Source organism: Gadus macrocephalus, chromosome 21 (assembly GCF_031168955.1).
Source record: "Gadus macrocephalus chromosome 21, ASM3116895v1".
In the NCBI taxonomy this organism is placed as follows: domain Eukaryota; kingdom Metazoa; phylum Chordata; class Actinopteri; order Gadiformes; family Gadidae; genus Gadus; species Gadus macrocephalus.
In genome coordinates this window covers 11,847,565-11,867,105 of record NC_082402.1, presented here as the reverse complement: position 1 = coordinate 11,867,105, position 19,541 = coordinate 11,847,565, and the positions used below count along the sequence as shown (strand labels likewise).

Below are 19,541 nucleotides of genomic sequence, written 5' to 3'. Positions count from 1 at the left end.
GTTAGCATGTGTGTGTTGGACGTTTATAGCGGAACGGTCATAACAAATCTGACCACCGGAAAACAAAAATCCCAGACTCTATAAGAAATAGCTGAGCATGACAGTCCCCCCTCAAGCTATGGTTGTGTTGGCAGTGGGCTGTGCACTGTCAGCTGTGTGATGCTAATCTAAGTGGAACCTCTAAAGCAGGGGTGTCAAACTAATTTGAGATGGCCGGCCATCATAGACCGAATGCCACTGTATTGGGGCCGGACAACAACAAACATTTCTCATCCGCTTGACAATATTATATTCTTCACAAAGGAGACCAGTGTGTTTGTCATTCCTTTCCCTGTGGATATTGCAATGGTGGCGAACATAAAAAATAAAATGCATACATGATGGACTTCGGTCAATAAATACTTATTATTCCAACCATCTTGACAAAATGATTTGCCATGGATCAACAGTTTTTTAACCATTCTGTTATTTCAAATTATATCAAATCTATCGATTTAATATTCCAATTTCCCCCCCCCCCCCCCCCGTCAACAATTGTTCTCCCCGGTCAATTGCTCCCTCCCCCCCCCCCCCCCTCAACAATTCAGCGAAGGGGGGCCCATCAGTAAATCTTGTCTAGGGGCCCAGGAATTGTAGCAACGGCCCTGATTATTCCCACTCAAAAATGTTGTTCCCAATAATAATGCTAGCATGTGGATTTTTATATTAAGTTTGAAAATGAAGAATCTGGTAATTATAACAAATTGTGAACAAAGAATGAAACATTATTCTATCGTGGCGCAACTCGAGATTGTCATGGTTACATTGAAAAGAAGAAGAACCCTCTTGTCCATGCATTCTACTTAGTGAGCGTTGATGGGGACCTTGGTTTAAAGCTGCTGAATCTTTTAATTAAAATAAAGATTGAAGAGCTACAACTTGAGTGTCATTGGTTAGAAATGCCATTGCAATCGATCAGCTATCACTGACCGAAACACTCTGTGAGAATATCTTCTCCGGTTAACCACGCCTGGACCTGTATGACACGAATCCGATTTTAGACCAGCCCTGGCGTCGTCCCTCTCCTCCAAACTGAGATATCCGTGTGGAGGTATCCCCCCCCCACCAGCCCCCCCCCAGACCCCCCCCCCACCCACCTGCGTGGCGTGGCGTCGTCGTACGGCGGAATGATGACCACGCGCACCGCCACCGACGTTCTCAGCAGGTCAATCATCTGCTCGTGGGTCAGTGTCGCCACGGCCACCTTGCAGATCTCCACCAGCCGGCTGCCCTGGCGCAGGCCCGCCTGCCAGGCGTAGCCGTAGGGCTCCACCTGTGGGCGAGGAGGACTCGTTGCAGGTCATGGCACGCATAGGGAGGTCTCCTCCCGACAGAACGGAGAGGAGCCGTGTTCTAGGGAGCCTGAAGCACTGCCCCGACACTGCAAGAAGGAACACACTCGATTTCCAAGGGGGTGATCGAGGCCTTAATGCTGCTGTACGCCTTCGGTCCATCCCGCTGTAGAGCTGATATTTGGAGAGCTGGTCAACACCGTTGGACACACCGATAGTTCCTTCGCTCCCCGCTGTAGGTAACTTTAGGACGGATCAAAGATATCCGTCGAGTATCCAAATATCCATTACCTAAGGTAGGTTTGTTATGATGTTTATGTTGCAGTGACTAAACCACATATTCAGAGTTTAAGCATGCATTTGTAGCGTCTCATTCAAGGAATGAGGTATCGCTGCTTATACAAGCGGCAAGAATGGCAATGTTTATTTATGTGGAATTACCGTTACTAAGCCACCAAAACGGGTTGGCATTTATGCCGTCAAGATGATTACAATCGCAGACAAATATGCGTGGGTTGTTTGCAGCAGTTTGCTGACAGTCGGCCGCTGTGGCAGCGGCGTTGAATGGTGTGCGTGATGAAGGTAGAGTAAGGTGAGAGAGGCTTTGCATGAGGAACCAACAGGAACAGCCTCTTCTCTGAGCTGCTGCAGAGCTGAAAGCTCTCAAACCTTCTACACCGCTACTTAAGGAGCTGCATATCGGAGTACGTGTCTAGGGCATCACATCTGTCGCACAGCACTCTGCGGAATTGAAATGCAAAATAAGATGACACAGTGAAACGAGTCACCCTCAGATCAACCCACCTCAGCAACGATGCCCTCGTAGTTGACGTGGAAACCCAGCTGACCCAGGCCGTTGCGGCGCAGTGTCATCTCTGATGTCTCGCAGCCTTTGGTCAGGAACTGGACCCAGGCAAGTATGGGGAGGGGGTGAGACGGGAACATCTTCATTATTCATCATTCATTATTCATTCAACAACAAGCAGGTCACAGTAATGGGGAAAATCTTTGCATCAGGGCAACTGATTGCGTGATGTTTGTGGGTTGAAAAAATGTGCTTAAGTGATCCCTGAGGGACCAGAAGGACTATAAATAAATATGAACCAAAAGTCCAATAACAGGCCATAGCCTAAGTAGTGCACACATTCATGTGTGCACTACAATCATGGGCGCGCACGCAAAAAAAAAAAAACACACACACACACACACAAAGAAAAGTGACACTCTAGTGGACTTTTATTTGAATAGATTTCAGCTCTCCTCATTTATTTTATTTATTATAAATGCATTAATGACCCGAGTACGCCATGGCAGGAAGGAACCTGGGGTGAAGGAAACGAGAAGTAAGGGCTGTCAATAGAGGCGTTTGTGAGGCGCTGGGTGAGGACCTCTGCAGAGAACCCCGCCGCGCAGACAGACTCTGACACTGGGCACCCGGGGGGCTGCTTTAAATATGTGCGCACGTGGGAGTAGCAGCGGGAGAGTGCCTAGGAAATTATGGCTCGCTGGGGGGGGGAGGGGGGGGGGGGGAGGGACATAGAGGAATGAATGAGAGAGAAATAGAGGAGGGAAGGAGAGAGACACAGAGAGGGGGAGACACAGAGAGGGAGGGAGAGAGAGGGAGAGCTTAGTGAGAAGAATTTCATTCTGAAAGCCGAGTTCCCCTCCTGGTTTTGAGGCACAGAGTCGCTGTAGCGGTCCAAATGAGTGGAGATTAATGCCAGATGCATAAAATGAGACATGAAAGCAGTGAGCTCCTGAGCTGTACCAATAACAGCCTGTGTGTGTGTGTGTGTGTGTGTGTGTGTGTGTGTGTGTGTGTGTGTGTGTGTGTGTGTGTGAGCCTGAGTGAGTGCGTGTGTGTGTGTGAGCCTGAGTGCGTGTGTGTTTGTGTGAGAGCCTGTGTGTGTGTGTGTTTGTGTGAGAGCCTGTGTGTGTTTGTGTGAGAGCCTGTGTGTGTTTGTGTGAGAGCCTGTGTGTGTGTGAGAGCCTGCGTGTGTGTGAGAGCCTGCGTGTGTGTGAGAGCCTGCGTGTGTGTGTGTGTGTGTGTGTGTGTGTGTGTGTGTGTGTGTGTGTGTGTGTGTGTGTGTGTGTGTGTGTGTGTGTGTGTGTGTGTGTGTGTGTGTGAGCCTGAGTGAGTGCGTGTGTGTTTGTGTGAGAGCCTGTGTGTGTGTGTTTGTGTGAGAGCCTGTGTGTGTGTTTGTGTGAGAGCCTGTGTGTGTTTGTGTGAGAGCCTGTGTGTGTGTGTGTGTGAGAGCCTGCGTGTGTGTGTGTGTGTGTGTGTGAGAGCCTGCGTGTGTGTGTGTGTGTGTGTGTGTGTGTGAGCCTGCGTGTGTGTGTGTGTGTGTGTGTGTGTGTGTGTGTGTGTGTGTGTGTGTGTGTGTGTGTGTGTGTGTGTGTGTGTGTGTGTGTGTGTGTGTGTGTGTGTGTGTGTGTGTGTGTGTGTGTGTGTGTGAGCATGCAGAATCAAAGCCAATGTCGGATTTAGACATTTTTTTGTTTGCTATATGAATACACATACACGCACTTGCACACACACACACACACACACAACAGTGAGTTGGAAGACGCTGTGAAAATCAAGGCATTCAAAAGGACTGATGATTACATAAGGAAACGGCTCCTTTTATTTATTTATTTCCCCCCCCCCCCTCTAGCCAGTTCCCATGGAAACAACAGAGGAAGAGCTTGGACCAATTACAGAATGTGTGTCTGCGCAAGGCTGTGTGCGCTTTGAGTGTGTGAGTGTTGGCGTAGGTGTGTTCGCTCCTTTTGCCCGCACATGTGATATTTACAAGTGGGTTGGCCAGAGGTGTTTTCGTCGAGTGCCCTGCATCAGAGCGCCTGTACTGAAATACCACGGCTTGAGCCTGTCGCGGCCGTTTCCACCCATTCGCTCCACGACCAGACTTGACTTGATGCCAACAAGGAATAAAAGGCCAGGCAGAAGGGTCAAATCGAAGCTGCCCGTCCTCAGCTGGGTGCTATTAACCTAAAGGCAGACGAGACGGCCTTACCTACAAAACAAAAGCATTGAACCAGAAGGGAAAGGAACACTGTTGCCTTTCATTTCTGGTTCATGTTTTTTGTTTGTCCATAACTTTTGCCATCGTGTCGATTTGCAAGATTTTGTTCTTTAAAAGAAAAATAGTTTGCGTTAGTAATAAAAGCCAACAGATGTTACTGCGCGTGTCTGGATTGTTAATGAAGGGGGTGCGATCGCCAACGTTTGCCTGGAGGCTACACGGGAGATGCTTACATGTGTAGCCTACTTTTGCTTCCTGTGATGTAGCGCAAGCCTATTATCCAGATATACAACCGCGCCGTGCGTAGGATGTCACTGTAAAGGCTCTGGGTCTCGTGTGTGTTATGATGTTTAATAGTCAACCAATTCGGCGATGGCCTTTGGTTACATTATTTATTTATTGGGATTTATGTAGAGTTGTATGCATGTGGAAACAGCTTGGAAATGTATCTTTGGGTTGAAGAAATTGGGGCAACATAAATACCCAGTATGCAAAGGAAGCTGAAACTGTGTAACACACCGACTCTTGGGACATCCGTGCCCATGAAAGGAGGGCTGTGGACGGCCTCACTCACCAGCTCAACCTGGGGGGACCAGCTACAGCGGAGAGCTCTGTTATGAGGTCTAGGAACTGTTATCTAGTCTGTAGGAGCCATGTTGACAGGAGATGACTATGGCTGCAATCGGTTGGCTATACGTCGTAAACGCATCGGTTATGCTGTTTGAAGACATCGCTTCCAGTGAAGTGGCGGAGCAGCGAGTTAGTTTAACGTAAAGCAGAGGAGATAAGCCAAGTCTAGGTGCACTAAGTTTAGCCCAAACCTACACAACCGTTCAAGGGTTTTGCGTCACTTAGAAATATTTGTTCAGTCTAGACATGTTAATGTGGTAAATGACTCTTTTAGCTTGAAACGGCAGATTTTTTTATGGAATATCTACATAGGTGTAAAGAGGCCCACTTCCAGCAACCGTCACTCCTGTGTGTGTTCTAATGGTACATTGTTACGATAATCGGGTTAAAAGGCTAATTGATGATTAGAAAACCTTTGTGCAATTATGTTAGCACAGCTGAAAACTGTTGAATAAAGGCGTGAGTTTACATGGAAAAAATTAAATTATCTTGGTCACCCCAAACTTTTGAATGGTAAAAAAAACATAAAACACAGGGAGAATGAAGCCTGGTGAGCTGCAGGCATCCCATAACCGAGATCAACAAAAAGCTATTTCTATGGTTAAGAGAAGCCTACCCTTATTGTGAGTCAAGATTAATTATGTTAATTTTTTCATCACAGCCTCAGTGACTGAACCTAATGACCCTTGTGCACAATGGTTTTTGAGACACGTGATTGGCTCCTGCAATGGGCACATTTTAGGTTGATTGGTCGAACACCTGTTAAGGGCATATATCAGTTGACAGAGATGGGGGGCCGATCAATCAGTGCATCAATAACGTAAATGGATTCACCTCAGTTACTGACAGTGAATGACGTTCATCTGATGAAGCTGCAATCATTTTTGGTATCAAAATAAACATGGTGTCTGTTCACAGGTTGGTGAACTTGGTTAATGGGAATTTACTTTCAATACAATTCCTTACTTTGATTCTAGAGGTTGTAGATGTATTTGTCCTTGCGTACCAAATAAGTTATTTGTGTGGGAAGCCCCTGAAATACTTTGCTTTGTTGCTTATTGATGAGACAGCCTGTGAGCATGTCACATGATTCACACGTTTGTTGCTCAGCCATTGAGTCATCGTCTCTGAACCCTGCTGCATAAGAACCCAGAAGGCCATGTCTGACTGGGCAGGTCTAGTTTGCTGGGCATGTTGACGATCAGACGGCCAATACGTCTCACACAATCGTCCAACTTAAGTTGACGACTTAAAGGTGACACAGTATACCACCAGGTGTTAGTGAGATTAGCCGCTACAAGCTGTTTTGAAAGTCTGCCACTTCTGACATCACAAGTGGGCCTGTCCACCTAGATGCATGCTGGATAGACCCGTCTATCAGCATGCATCTAGGTGGACAGGCCCACTTGTGATGTCAGAAGAGGCTTGTAACGGCTAATCCCGCCTGGTGGTATAATAGGTCATCTTTAAAGTGATCCCCAAAGTGGTCGGTAGCACCCTGAATCTTTATAATAAACAGAGGAAACATGTCCGCCCTCACCTCCAGCCGCTTGACCACCTCCTTGAAGTCGTCCGCGTTGTTCCCCGCGCTGCGCAGGCTCACGCACTCGCCGCGCTCGTAGAAGACGCGCAGGGAGGCGGCGCCGCCCAGCGTCCAGCCGATCACGTCGCGCGTGGCGCAGTTGAACACCAGCGCCCGGGCCTCGCGCTCCAGCAGCACCAGGAAGTCGTTGGAGAGCGCCAGCAGGGCGTCCACCTCGCCGCCGCCGCCGCCGCCGCCGCCGCCGCCGCCGCCGCCGCCGTGGTCCTCGGCGTGCACCGCCCACGTCACGGCGCCCAGGCTGCGCAGCTCGGCGCCGGCGTACGGCCGGCTGCGCTCCTTCTTCTTGTGCGCCAGCGAGATGAAGGGGAACTTGCCCGAGGGGTCGATGGGCGTGCTGGTGGTGTGGCGCTCCGCCAGGTCCCGCAGGTACTCCTGCCGCGTGCGCGTCGCCATGGCGCGGAACTTCTGGGACTTGTGCGCCGCCCCCTCGCCGTTGATGACCTTGGCCAGCAGGAAGTCCCGGAAGACCGAGGACTTGGGGAAGGTCACGCCCTCCGGGATGGGCGGGCCGAAGGCGGGCACGTCCTTGGAGCGGGTGACGGCCACACTGAAGGGGGGGGGGGGGGGGGACGACACACAGACCACATATGGAAATCAGCGGGCACAGTACTTTGGGCAGACAACAAGTCTGGTGAGGTCGGGAGAACAAAAAGGCATGATTGCGGGGAAGATGAACAAACGCATACCTTGCCAAACATGGTGGTTGAAACTTACTGCACCTCCCAGATTTTGTGAGGTGCAAAATCTGTATGAATCCTTCTCTAAAGTTGACGGCAATTCTAAGTTGTGTGCTATGAGCCAGAAAAGCGAGGCTTTATTTGATTTGATATACCCGTGTCTCTTACTAATAGTAACGTTCACCGACCAAACCGAGACCGCATTGAATATAAAACAAGTTCCGCTAAAGGAAAATCAAATCCCCTTCTTTTAAAGTGTACTGGCTGCTTTAGAAGGACAGATGGAGAGACAACAGTAATCCATCGTCACACAATGTTGATGATTTGACACATCCCTAAGTCACAGCGCAGGTGTTATACTGCTGCATTAGTCTGCCATGCAGGTAGCATTTACTTTCTTTTGGGGTAGAGGTGGAAATCCTGATTTTAACATTTGTAATGCTAACCCTTAACATTTTTTTGCTGAAAATGAGTTGTTGAAGGAGATGCCCTAGGTTTATAGGAAGGGTACACTATGGGTACCTGCAAACCCTTCATCATAACTGCATAACTAGGGAACAGGGTTTTCCCTAACCACTTTTCCTTGTCAAGATAAAAACAAGACAGGATAACAACAAGTCTGTCTCTTTGAGATTCACATGAATGAAAATACATCTCATTGTGTTTTATCCTCAAAAGGCAAATTCTCTGTCTGGGTGTAGTCTGGGGTCATAGGCCAAGTGTTGCATCTCGAAACATTAAATACTCTGTTGACTACACAGGGTGTTTGTTGCGCTCAGTGTTTTGGCGCTGTTGGCAGCTGATGTGTGAATGAGGTGCTAGTAAGAAGCTATAACTACTGCCGTTTTGTAGTACTGTTGTGTGAGCCATGCTCTACAAATTCTGGGGATTTGTTAGCACATAGACGGCATAACCAGATTGGACAAATAAGCCACTTACCAAGGCTCTGTTTCTCACACACACACACACACACACACACACACACACACACACACACACACACACACACACACACACACACACACACACACACACACACACACACACACACACACACACACACAAAAACTGAACCAAGATGAGTGTGTTAAGCTATTCCAAGATACCTTTATGTAACAATCCCCATCTTGAATTCTTTAAAAAGTGTTGAAATAATCATAGTGTTTTTAGCCATGAAAATGCGTCGTGTGAAAGACATTTCATTTTCATGGAGAACACATGAAGAGGTTCTCGATGGGCTGAGCAAGTGATTGCACACAAAAGGCTATTCTCTCTCCTTTTATTATCCGTCCCTCATCAACGACGTCGCAATAAGAGCTCTGAAAAGCACTTTGTGGCCAATTGTGAAGGGCCCGGTCCGTGAGTCACCTGAACGCAGCTGTGACTCACAGAGGGGGGGGGGGCAGCGGAGAGAGGGCTCGGATCAACCGCAGAGATGCACAGCGGCAGCAACACGGAGCAGGACGAGGACACACACAGACAGACAAACAGACTGAGTGGAAGCAGAAATGAACACAAGCACACAAACACAGACCCCCCCCCCCCCCCCGACCCAGGACACAGCAACACACACACACACACACACACACACACACACACACACACACACACACACACACACACACACACACACACACACACACACACACACACACACACACACACACACACACACACACACACACACACAGCAACAGGAGGCTAAAAGGTAGGGGAAGGCATCACGCATGCCTGTGGTTGCAGTGTTTTGCAGTCTTATTAATATCTAATGTGTGGGCTGCAGCTCTGCGACCCACCGCCCACTGGGGCAGCCACAGAAAGGGAACAATTCAATACCTAGCAGTAGGCGGCCCGCAGGTAGGTGTGTATCTGTGTGCATCTGTGTTTGTGTGTGTGTGTGTGTGTGTGTGTGTTTGTGTCAGTACGTACGTACCATGGTGAACAAAAGCTCTCAGATATATATGATTAACACGTCAAACTACCACAAAAAGGCGCACACGTCAGACTTCTAAATTTGTTAAGGGTCTGTTAGCCCTTACTGGAGAGTGGAATGATAATGAAGAAGAGGGTATTGTGTTCATTCATTTCTCTTGTGGTGCAAAGTGCAACTGCAGTCTCAGGATGCCAAACCTGGGTGCTGAGAGCTTCTGAGAAAGTTACGACAGAGGCAAACTTTGGCTCAGTGTGTCTGACGGTTGGAGAAACAAACCCTGTGTACCAGACAGGAACTTCAGGCTGTTGTTACTGATGGTCGTCTCCAAGGATGTAGCAAGGTAGGTTCTATAAACATTGATTTAGATCAATGTAAATCGCTATTGCACTATTTTCCCAAAGAACTAAATATTGTACTGGTGGCTCCAACTATAACACTTGATGATACGCGTCTTTGATGATATTAAATATGAATGTATCCCTTAATGTCGCTAATATTAAGGGAACACGTGACATCATCATATTTCAATGCGTCAGTCAATGAGTTGTCTTGTCCTCATTATCACAGGAGATTGGCTTGCACGGTTATGAAAACATAGATATGTTTCTCTTACTTTAGGCATAGTTTTAGCTTAGGTTAACACCCTGATGCCCCAACCTTATCCTGAAGAACTCAAACTAAGATACATCATGTACTTTGTGAAGCTACAGCCAGACCGAGGGAGTCAACAAATTCATCGTCACGTGTCCAACACATGCACAGATGGCTTTAGTCCGTAACGTCAACAACAAAACACACGTGTTTTGCAAAGTGGTTCCTGAAGAGTTATTTTTTGTTTGCTCTGCAATAATTTGCTGCATAGGAAACGACTGTGACTTCAAAAGAAAATGGTCCATGTGTCTGTGTCTCCCTGTGTGTGTGCGCGCGCGAGCGAGCGTGCGTGCGTGCGTGCGTGTGTGTGTGTGTGTGTCAGCAAGAGAGCGTTTGAAATGTCACTTTCAGTTGAACTCTCTAGCTTGCAGTAGGATGGGGAGAATAATGAATCAATCAATTTCAATAGCATTGTAACACTTTGCTTTTTCCAAATGGTACCCACTGTATGCTTAATTCTGAGCCGGGGATTGCCTGAAGGGGACACCATGGAGAAAAACAGCTGTGGTAAGTTATAATCTTCTTCCATAATTCCTTTCCATGCTGGTCTGAATTTAATAAACCCAGTATGTTTGTTCAAAAGGGAGGATGTGCAAAAGGACAAATACAAACCATAGACAACCGCATAAATCAACTCACGAGGTGTAAACCGATTACCAGTTACATTACACCCATTAACTCAGAACAAATAAACACTGACAAACAGGAGAATAATCCCCACAACACTGTGATGGATTCAGGGCATGTCAGAGGAGGGGACAGCGTGAGAGGTGCGGCCTCCCCCCCCGGGCGAGCCGCGTGCGGTGAGCTCTCACCTGTACCAGGTGTCGTCTGTGCAGGGGTTGTGCGCCCGCACCACCACAAACACGTGCTGGAAGTGTGAGCGGATGTTCTTTGGGGTGAACGGCTGGGCGCCGGGCTCTTGGAAGACGATGGTGACGATGTCGTTCCCGATGTGCCGCTTCCGTAGCAACTGGGAACACCCGGAGAGCGGGCGAGAGAGAGAGAGAGAGACGGGTTTAATCAATATGTATGTGATTTCCTATGGATTCACACCAGGTCCAAGATCTTTTTGTGGCATAAATTATTATTCATGACGTGGTGTAGCTTCACTCTAACATTAATAATGACATTATTGACCGTAAGAGTAAACTCTGTCCCCACTTTCCGCTAACCCTGCTAAAATTCTGCTAAAATTCTGCCCCTGTATTGGTCCACCCAGCACTGTCCTGCGGGCAGCCTACCTGCTGCTTGTTGTTGGGCGTGTAGGGCAGCATGGTGGACACGTGGAACATGATCTCGTAGTCCTTGTAGGTGGTGTACAGGGAGTGTGTACCGGTGGAGTCGGCTGTGCAAGGGGAAGGCGGAAGGTGTTTGATGTGAGTAAGTGAAGTGTGATCTACGACACGGTTCACAGAACTGTGTTTCCCAGTTGCCAGTTTATCACTCCCGAGGTTGACAACATCCGACAAACTCATCTGTGGTCATTCGAAAAGTTTCCTGAAGAGATTTTCGTGGATATTTTATTAGACAATAGTATTACGTTACCGAATAGAATAAATTCAATTATTTATCCCATATCCTGAGTGCAACAGGTGCATCCACCTTTTAAAAATCCTAAATACAATACATCATTTGAAGGGCATCACTCAAAATCCTTTGTTGTGCACGCCTGCCCGTGTCTTTGTCTGTGTGTTTGTGTGCCCGACCACACGCACTCTTGGTGTCCAGCTGCGCGCGGTACTTGGAGAAGCCCTTGAGGCGCACACGCTCGCCAATCAGCTGCAGGAACTCCTCCAGGGCGGGTCCCGCCGCCTCGTTGTTGTACATCTCCTCCTCGCTGCTCTGGCCCGCAGCGCAGTACATCACCCCCACCTTCAGCTGGAAGCTCAGCTGGGGACAGGGAGGGAGTGAGAGGGAATGGGAGAGAGAAGGGAGGCATGCAAAAGAGAGGGAGAGGTGAAGATGAGAGAGACAAAGAGAGAGAGCGAGAGAGAGAGAGGTTAAGCGGTATGAATGACGTTGGTAATGCTCTTTGTTTCCAGGTTTTACAAGCCGTTCCAATGGCGTTCACTGTCGCTGAGGGAATCTTGTTGACATTCAAAACAGAAATCGGTTTTCTGTTTTGTTTCCGTTTAATGAACAACCAGCCTGTGTGATTGCGTTGCCATTTTTCCTGTTACGTCAAGGTTGACATTTCAGGTTACGATAGCCGCTCAAACTTTGCATTTTAGGGTGCATGCGTAAAAGAGGCTCTCTCACTAATAGTATTTGCTGCACCTCAACTGTTCTGCAAACCTTATTTTTTTCCATTTAAATTGCAAGCCATTTCGTTATTTATGCTTGATTTATACAGTTGCAAGGCATCTGCCCTCATGCTTCGCTATGTAGATGCTGTTACAAGAAGACGTAATGGCAAGGTGCCAGCAGGACAATGCAATTATTCCAATCCTGATGTCAAAAAGAAGTGCTTGAATGCACCTATAATGAATGTCATGTTTTCCCCCATTCAACCCCATGATCTCAGTAAGTAACGCCCCCATCCTCTCACTATATTTTAAATGCATTACACGCAGAAAACAACGATCCTAGAAGTGATCGTCTTTTAAAAAATGTAACATTGATTATTATTTATTTTATTATGGCTAGTAAACAGGAAAAAACATCAACAGCTGCAACCATGAAGGTATCGGGAGCTCGGTCTGAATTGTTTTGCTTTACTTATTTAACATCCAATTACGTAGGTAGAGTTGCAATTCGGATGTTAAGAACAGATTTAGTTATATAAATGGCAAATAGCTCACTTTTATTGCATTTTTATTCTTTCTAATTTAGAATAGACTTAAAGCGCCATTACAACTTGCAATTTGACATGTGTTTTTCCTTCCTCCCTTCAGATATGCACGGATGCGTTTCGCAATGAATATCAGTCTGTTCTTAGCTGGAGGAAGTTCATTAAAAACACTCCTCCCAATCAGCGTCTCTCTTGGCTCTTGCTACGTTTTTCTACTGCTCCTGGAGGGTTGTGACATGTATATTCTAGTTCAGGGATGGGCAACTGGCGGCCCGCGTCCTCACTCCGTCAGGCCCGCACATAAAAAAAAAAAAAAAAAAAAAGAATAATAATTGATTGTTACAGAAAACTCGGTCAAGAAAGATGACAAGAATTCATAGAATTCGAAGGCAAACCCATGCGTCTAGTTTGCTTAGAAGCGATATCAGTCATTAAAGATATCCACTTAAGTCGCCACTACAACTTCTACAACTGCTTGTTGGGTTTGAGTTCATTGAGTTGTTGCACTTAATGTTGGGCCACTGTTTTTCAGTTTTTTGACTTCATTGAATGATGATGTATGTGAGCCCTTTGCACTGATAAAAATACTGACCATTCATGTGGCTGTTTGAGCATGGAAAACATGAAATGAATGTATGTTGGTTCAATTAACATACCGTACATAGGTTATGATTCTGGATGATTTTTTAGGTAGTGGCCATCCCCAAAATGCACCAGAATACAGGAAATCATATCTACCAAATTCAAAATTGTGTAGCTTCTCTCAGCTCACGTTTAGTTGAAGTGTGCAGTCATGTGGCCCTCCGATGGTTATGATGAAAAATGTGGCCCTCTTTATCATGAAAGTTGCCCATCCCTGTTCTAGTTTATACTTATATGCATGCTCATTTGCATTATATATTACAACGCTCACATATTTACTGTATATTCTCCCTTCAACAAAGAAGTTTCCTCCTCTACCGAACCAGTGTGGATCCCTAAAGCGGTGTGCACGTCATGGTGGAGGCGGGCGCTCACCCCCTGCTCGTCCAGCTTCATCAGCTGGTCCGTGACCTTGGGCGTGTTGAGCGCCAGCCGCAGGCAGTGCACGTTGAGCTCCGGCACCAGGTGCTCCAGCACCTCCTTGAGGGGCAGGCCCCGCGCCAGCCCGTGCTTGGAGGTGGAGGGCACGGCGTCCTCCATGATGGAGCCCCGCAGCGTGGCCAGCTAGAGGAGGGCGCGTGGGGAGACCAGGGGAGGGCGGGTCAGAGCGTGGACCGGCTCCATCGAGAGCTTGATCGACAGGTATGGTGCTGTGAGCAGACGTTCAAGGTTCGGGACGGATTGAATACGGTGCAGAAGATATGATATGAGCACATTTTGGCCATATTATTGATTTAAACAGGGGCATAGCGAAACTACCCTGCAGTTTATACAGGTAAAAATGTATGATTATGCATCTCGAGCCAACCCTACCCTGGGATTAAAAAGGTCAGACAATATGTAAACAGTACCCAACAGAACCAGAAAGGGTGACCAAAAACCGTGAAACTATCCAAACCGTAATTCACCAGAGCCGTTCCACCCCAAAGGGCCTGATAGAAGCTCAACATAAATCACTGCAGCTGAGATGGGGAGGTTTATATACAAGGACCAAGGTGCTTCAGTTTAGGTACGAGTTTATGGATAGGCTCTGATGGTGCTATGTCATCTGTGTCCGTTTCACTTTCACTTTTCTTTTACCATTGCTCTTTGTAATCACTTTTATGATCCTTTAAATCTCTTTCAAATCTGAAATTGTGAAATTAATGTATCGAAATAATAAACAGCCAACAACAGTCTGTGTGTTATAGGATGCTATATAAATGATCTTGCTTGTCACAACAGCAGCAGCTTTATGTTTGCTTCTGGAGTTCCGGTGTTGTATTTGTTGTAACAGGGTAGTTCAGTCTCTGACTGTGATTTATTTTCGGCTTTGGTTTTAGCTTCGGATAACATCAGGAAACATGATCAGTGTGCTGTGCGTGCGTGCGCGAGCGTGCGTGTGTTTGTGTCTGCTTCCGATGCGGAAGGTTTTAGGCTTCAGGCAAAACAAAAGAGAGCAAACACAAAAAGAGGACTTTGAATAAATCAAGAGTTGCTACAGCGGCTCAGGACGATGTCCGAAGAGGACAAAACACAATAAGACTGAGCTAACACATGCCATTGGTCGAGAAGGTGGACCCCCCTGACCCTTCTCTGAGTGGGGGGGTCAAAGTTCATAACGTGTAGTTGTCGGGTCGGGATAAGAGAGGCAGAGATGGAAAACAATGGCATTCTTAGATGACAATCTCTTTTCACCGATGCCTTGCAGCCTGCCCATGGCAACACACACACACACACACACACACACACACACACACACACACACACACACACACACACACACACACACACACACACACACACACACACACACACACACACACACACACACACACACACACACCACTTCCTGCCCTGAAAATAGCAACTACAGCGGAAAGAGATGCGAGGGGCAGCATGCAAAATAAATTAAAAATATATATTTCTAAAAATAAAATAATATCAACCCAATTAAAAACACCCGACTGCAGTTTGCCCCTGCGTCATCTCCATTAGACTGGAGTGGTCGTTACTCACACCATCCGTTATAAAATTCTTTGGTGGTCTATGTATTGCTTTCCACTCGAACACCTCATGCATTATTTTAGTGCGAGAGCTGGAGAGCGACAGCGCGCTCCTCTAATGGAGGCGGTGCTGATGAGGCCGAGTGGGCGGGGGCGGTCGCACTCCGGGGATGTGCTTATCGGGAGCGCGGCTAGGCAGCGGGCCTACAGATGGTGGGAACAGCCAACGCTATGAAACGCATGAGAATTTCCCCCTCAATAATAAAAACGCATTCGAGCCGCTGATAATAAAAGAAAAACGGGGTCCTTGACTTCCCACAAGCTCCAACAGGGGAGGGCTGGTGTACTGGAATCAGTGTGCTCTAGTTTGCCGCATTGATACTAACAGTTATGGTAGCTCCAGTTAGAACGGGGAGCCCAGCGCGTAGTCGTACATAATAGTACGTTTGAGCCAATGCAATGCTATTATTATCAGCATTATTGGAAATGGATCCGCTAATAATTTACAATTATATATTATTATTTCATACAATAACACTAGCTTTACTGTCAATTTTGTTCTAGGTTGATAGAATAATATAAACAAATAAAGATCAACAGCAGTTTTTGGGGAAACAGAAACGATGTTTTGGTTTCGTTTTTCACCGTATTCTTAACACGCACGGCAGTGAACCGAGCCACAGAGGGCAACACTCAGAGGACACGCATCACCTCCAAACAGCTAGAAAACACACATTCTCCCCAGCAATGGCCACGAGTCCAGATGCATATATGCGACGATCCTTGAAGCAAGCCGACACATCCCACTGGAGCACGATTTACAGTCGGCAAGCACGAAGCGCGAGAGACGCCGTGAACCACAGTTCACGTAACCACGGCCCTCACGGTTCCCCAGGCCATCCATCAAGTGTCGTCAACCTCAGGAAAAACCGCGGACCTCCCCGGGCGAGTCGTGAGCGGTGCATCGTGGCGTCCCCACGTGCCACTTAAAGGGGAGCGGCGCGGGCCGAACCCCGTCATTGCGTGACACGACGGGGTCAGAGAGAGCGCAGAGGGCCAGCCCCCCCCGCCCGCGGCGTACCTCGCTGGTCCTGAAGAGCACGCGGTAGTTGTACTGCTGCCCGTGGTCCTTGTGCTCCTCCAGCTTCTCCCGCCGCAGGCTCACCGCCACGGGGCCCAGGCTCTCGTCCACCCCCAGGTAGTTCCAGTGCTCTGGGAGGAGGCACACACACACACACACACACACACGTTTTAGTCGTTTAGCAGGCGGCACTTGTACCCTAAGCCAGTTACAAGTGCGACTGAGAATAATTATACAATCAAAAGTGTCGACAATCGCAATCAGAAAGAAGTTAGCCATTCACTGCATTTCAATGAGCGGTCGTTCATTGGAACAATCTGTTAGCCGAGATAAAAGTCATCCAAAGTTTTATTAGGGAAACGGACATGTTTTAAAAAGGACTATACTGGCCTGGGGGATAAAACCATCATAACTGTCTCTCCTGGCTGCACTAAAACTACAGTTACGAATTCCCTTGAATTGAAAACAAAAGCTAATGCTATTGCTGGTACTTGTGATAGGGCACGTTCACACGAGAATCTGTACAACAAAGTAACTTCTGCCAAACATAGGTAACAGAGGTTTGATGACGATGCCATGAGAGGCGGTTACCACGGCTTAATCACAAGTCCTTCCCATTCGGAAGAATAAATACAACCTATATCACATGGCCCATGGCCTCGCGGTCAACTCAGTCCACCTCTTCCTTCGGCCCACCTCTGAGAAAGAAGTACTTGCGGTAGTAGTAGGACCCCAGGTCCACGTGCTCCACGATGTAGCGCTTGGCCCGCTCCGCGTGCTGGCCCTGCCCGTCCTTGGGGGCCTCCAGCACGGCCACGCCCGCGTTGGTGAAGTGGCTGGAGAGGGTGCCGTCCAGGGGCCCCTCCTCCGCGCTGCCCAGGGAGCCGCCGGAGCCGGCCCCGCTGCCTATGCTGCCCTGCTGGAAGACGACGGACAGGGTTCACCCCGGGGTGAGTCCCTCTCCTCAGCGTCACCGGGGTCAGATGGGGGGGGCGATCCTCCCCCCCGTCGGTGAAGCGTCCGGGGCTTACCTGTTTGGAGGGGCAGATGCTCCTCTCCCCCTCGCCGCCGATCTCGTTCCTGAAGCAGGGGCAGCTGAGCACCAGCTCGTTGCTCTTGTCGTCCCCGGGGTCCAGGGCCGGGTTGGCGCCGTGTCCCGAGCCCTCCTTGGCGCTCAGCTCCTCCTGGGACCCGCAGGGGGAGCCGTACGCGGCGCTCTGATTGGAGGAGAGGGAGGAGGAGGCCGAGGCGGCGGCGGCGGCCGAGGCGCCGGTGGTGGTGTTCTTGCGCTTGCCGCCTGACTGCCGCGTGTGTATGAGCTCGTTGAGGTCGAAGAGCAGCGACTGGACGTCGAAGTGGGCGAAGCCCTTCTGGCACACCCAGGGCTTGTGGACGCTCTGGCCGCCCTCCTCCGCCTTCCCGCCGTCCTCCGCGTCCGAGCCCGCCCGCGACGCGTCCCCCTCCGCCTTGACGCTGCGCAGCTTGCGGAAGATGGACTCCCCGCCCGTCTCCGACTTGGACCTCCTCTTCAGGTGCTTCTCCCGCTCCTTGAGGCGGCTGGCGGGGCTGCCGCGCGTCTGGCCCAGCGGCCCGTCGGGCAGGTCCAGGGCCGCCTGCTTGACGGGGGCCACCGTGAGCAGCTCGCCCAGCCTCTCGGGGGCCGGGCTGCGCTGGTCGGGGGCCTCCGACGACTGGTAGCCCTTCAGCATGTCGAAGAAGCTCTCGCCCGAGCCGCCGTGCTTGTCGATGGAGGAGGTGCTGCCGTACTCGCGGTGCATGGGCGTCCAGCCCGAGAAGGACCAGCCCTCGCTGCCGTCGCCGTCCAGCTCGCTGATGGTGATGTCGCTGTTGCTGCGCTGGCGGATGCGCCGCATGCCCTTCCGCGGGGAGCCCTGGTAGCCGTCGGGCGACAGGAAGCGGTTGTCCTTGCCCTTGCTGTGCATCTTGTTCTTCAGCGTGTTGTGGATGTTGCGCAGCATGGACGAGTCCTGGGGGCTGATGAGGTGGCCCAGCTTGGCCGACAGGTTGCTGTGGGCCGCGACAGCCGTCACGCCCCTCTCCCTTTCTCCGCCGCCGCCGCCGCCACCTCTTTCTCTCTCCCTTTCTCCTCCCCCTCCCCCTCCACTGCCAAGGCTCCCTCCCCCGCCGCTGCCCCCCGAGCCCCCACCTCGCTCTCGCTCGCCGCTCCCCGAACCCGAGGAGCTACTGGTGTTGGTGGAGCTGGGGGAGTCCGTTTCCACGGTAATGTGCCAAACGCTGCTGCTTCCTCCTCCTCCTCCTCCTCCTCCTCCTCCTCCTCCCCCGTCCTTCCTGGGGGGCCAGTCGGCGACTCGGGCGCGCACCCCCATCTTGGGCACGCCGGGGTTGGTGCCCGGGGCGTTGGAGCCCGACGACGAGGAGGAGGAGGAGATGTGCGTGCTCTCGCTGCGGGGCGGGGGCGCCCCGCCGTTGGGCAGGCGCAGGCGGCGGGTGTAGAACTCGTCAGAGGCCGGGACCGAGCCCCCGACCGAGCGCTCCGTCTGGGAGCGCTTCAGGCTGGTCATGGTGCGGGGAGGGGGGGGGGCGTGCGTGAGGGTGGAGGTCGAAGGCCGCGGGTGGAGACGTAGGGGTGGGACGGGGAATGGGGAGGGGGGGAGGGGATGGTCGGGAAGGAGGTGAAGAGGGGCTCAGGTGAAGACCAGCATCATGGGGAAGGAGGAGCGGCCAGAAGACACTTCAGGGCCACCGTTCAGGGCGCTGCTGGGAGGGAGGGAAGAAGGTCTGAGATTAGATTAGTAAGAAAAGGAAAAACAAGAAAGAACCAAAGAACAGAACCAAAGGAATGATAATAAGAGCAAACTGAGGGGTAATGGTCTGATCAGAACTGAATCACCAATCAGACATATTGCCCAGCATTGTTTAGTGAGACAATACACATAATTGGGCCTTTGAGATAACCCAACGTGTGGGGAACCGGGCAGACAAACGGGAATTACCAAATCATAAGCAATCACCATTATTGTGAAATCCTCTTTCAACTGAAGGGTCTGTGTGTTTCCTGAGCTCTTTACGGCCTTTAGGAGGCCGATGGAGATAGAAGGGACTGAATGGGGGGCGGTTCACCACCATGGACAGGTTTGGTTCCAACCACTGTCTGCATTCTGAAGCACACAACGGGTCCCTATACAATAAACTCTGCACCAGACAGA

The 19,541-nt window shown here is 49.8% G+C and overlaps 1 protein-coding gene across 1 annotated transcript in view; it reads right to left on the bottom strand.

The window, feature by feature from the left end:
- The window catches only part of sipa1l1 (signal-induced proliferation-associated 1 like 1), a 35,680-nt gene extending 16,743 nt beyond the window's left edge, over nt 1-18,937 (bottom strand). Inside the window, exons 1-10 of the mRNA XM_060041015.1 lie at nt 17,385-18,937; nt 17,050-17,272; nt 16,354-16,484; nt 13,663-13,851; nt 11,570-11,744; nt 11,096-11,199; nt 10,667-10,824; nt 6,528-7,137; nt 2,136-2,234; nt 1,137-1,312 (exon numbers count right to left, since the gene is read on the bottom strand). Of these exons, the coding sequence (XP_059896998.1) occupies nt 1,137-1,312; nt 2,136-2,234; nt 6,528-7,137; nt 10,667-10,824; nt 11,096-11,199; nt 11,570-11,744; nt 13,663-13,851; nt 16,354-16,484; nt 17,050-17,272; nt 17,385-18,896 (3,377 nt within the window). The 5' untranslated portion in view covers nt 18,897-18,937. The remainder of the gene's footprint in view (nt 1-1,136; nt 1,313-2,135; nt 2,235-6,527; nt 7,138-10,666; nt 10,825-11,095; nt 11,200-11,569; nt 11,745-13,662; nt 13,852-16,353; nt 16,485-17,049; nt 17,273-17,384) is intronic.
- Nucleotides 18,938-19,541: the final 604 nt, after the last annotated feature.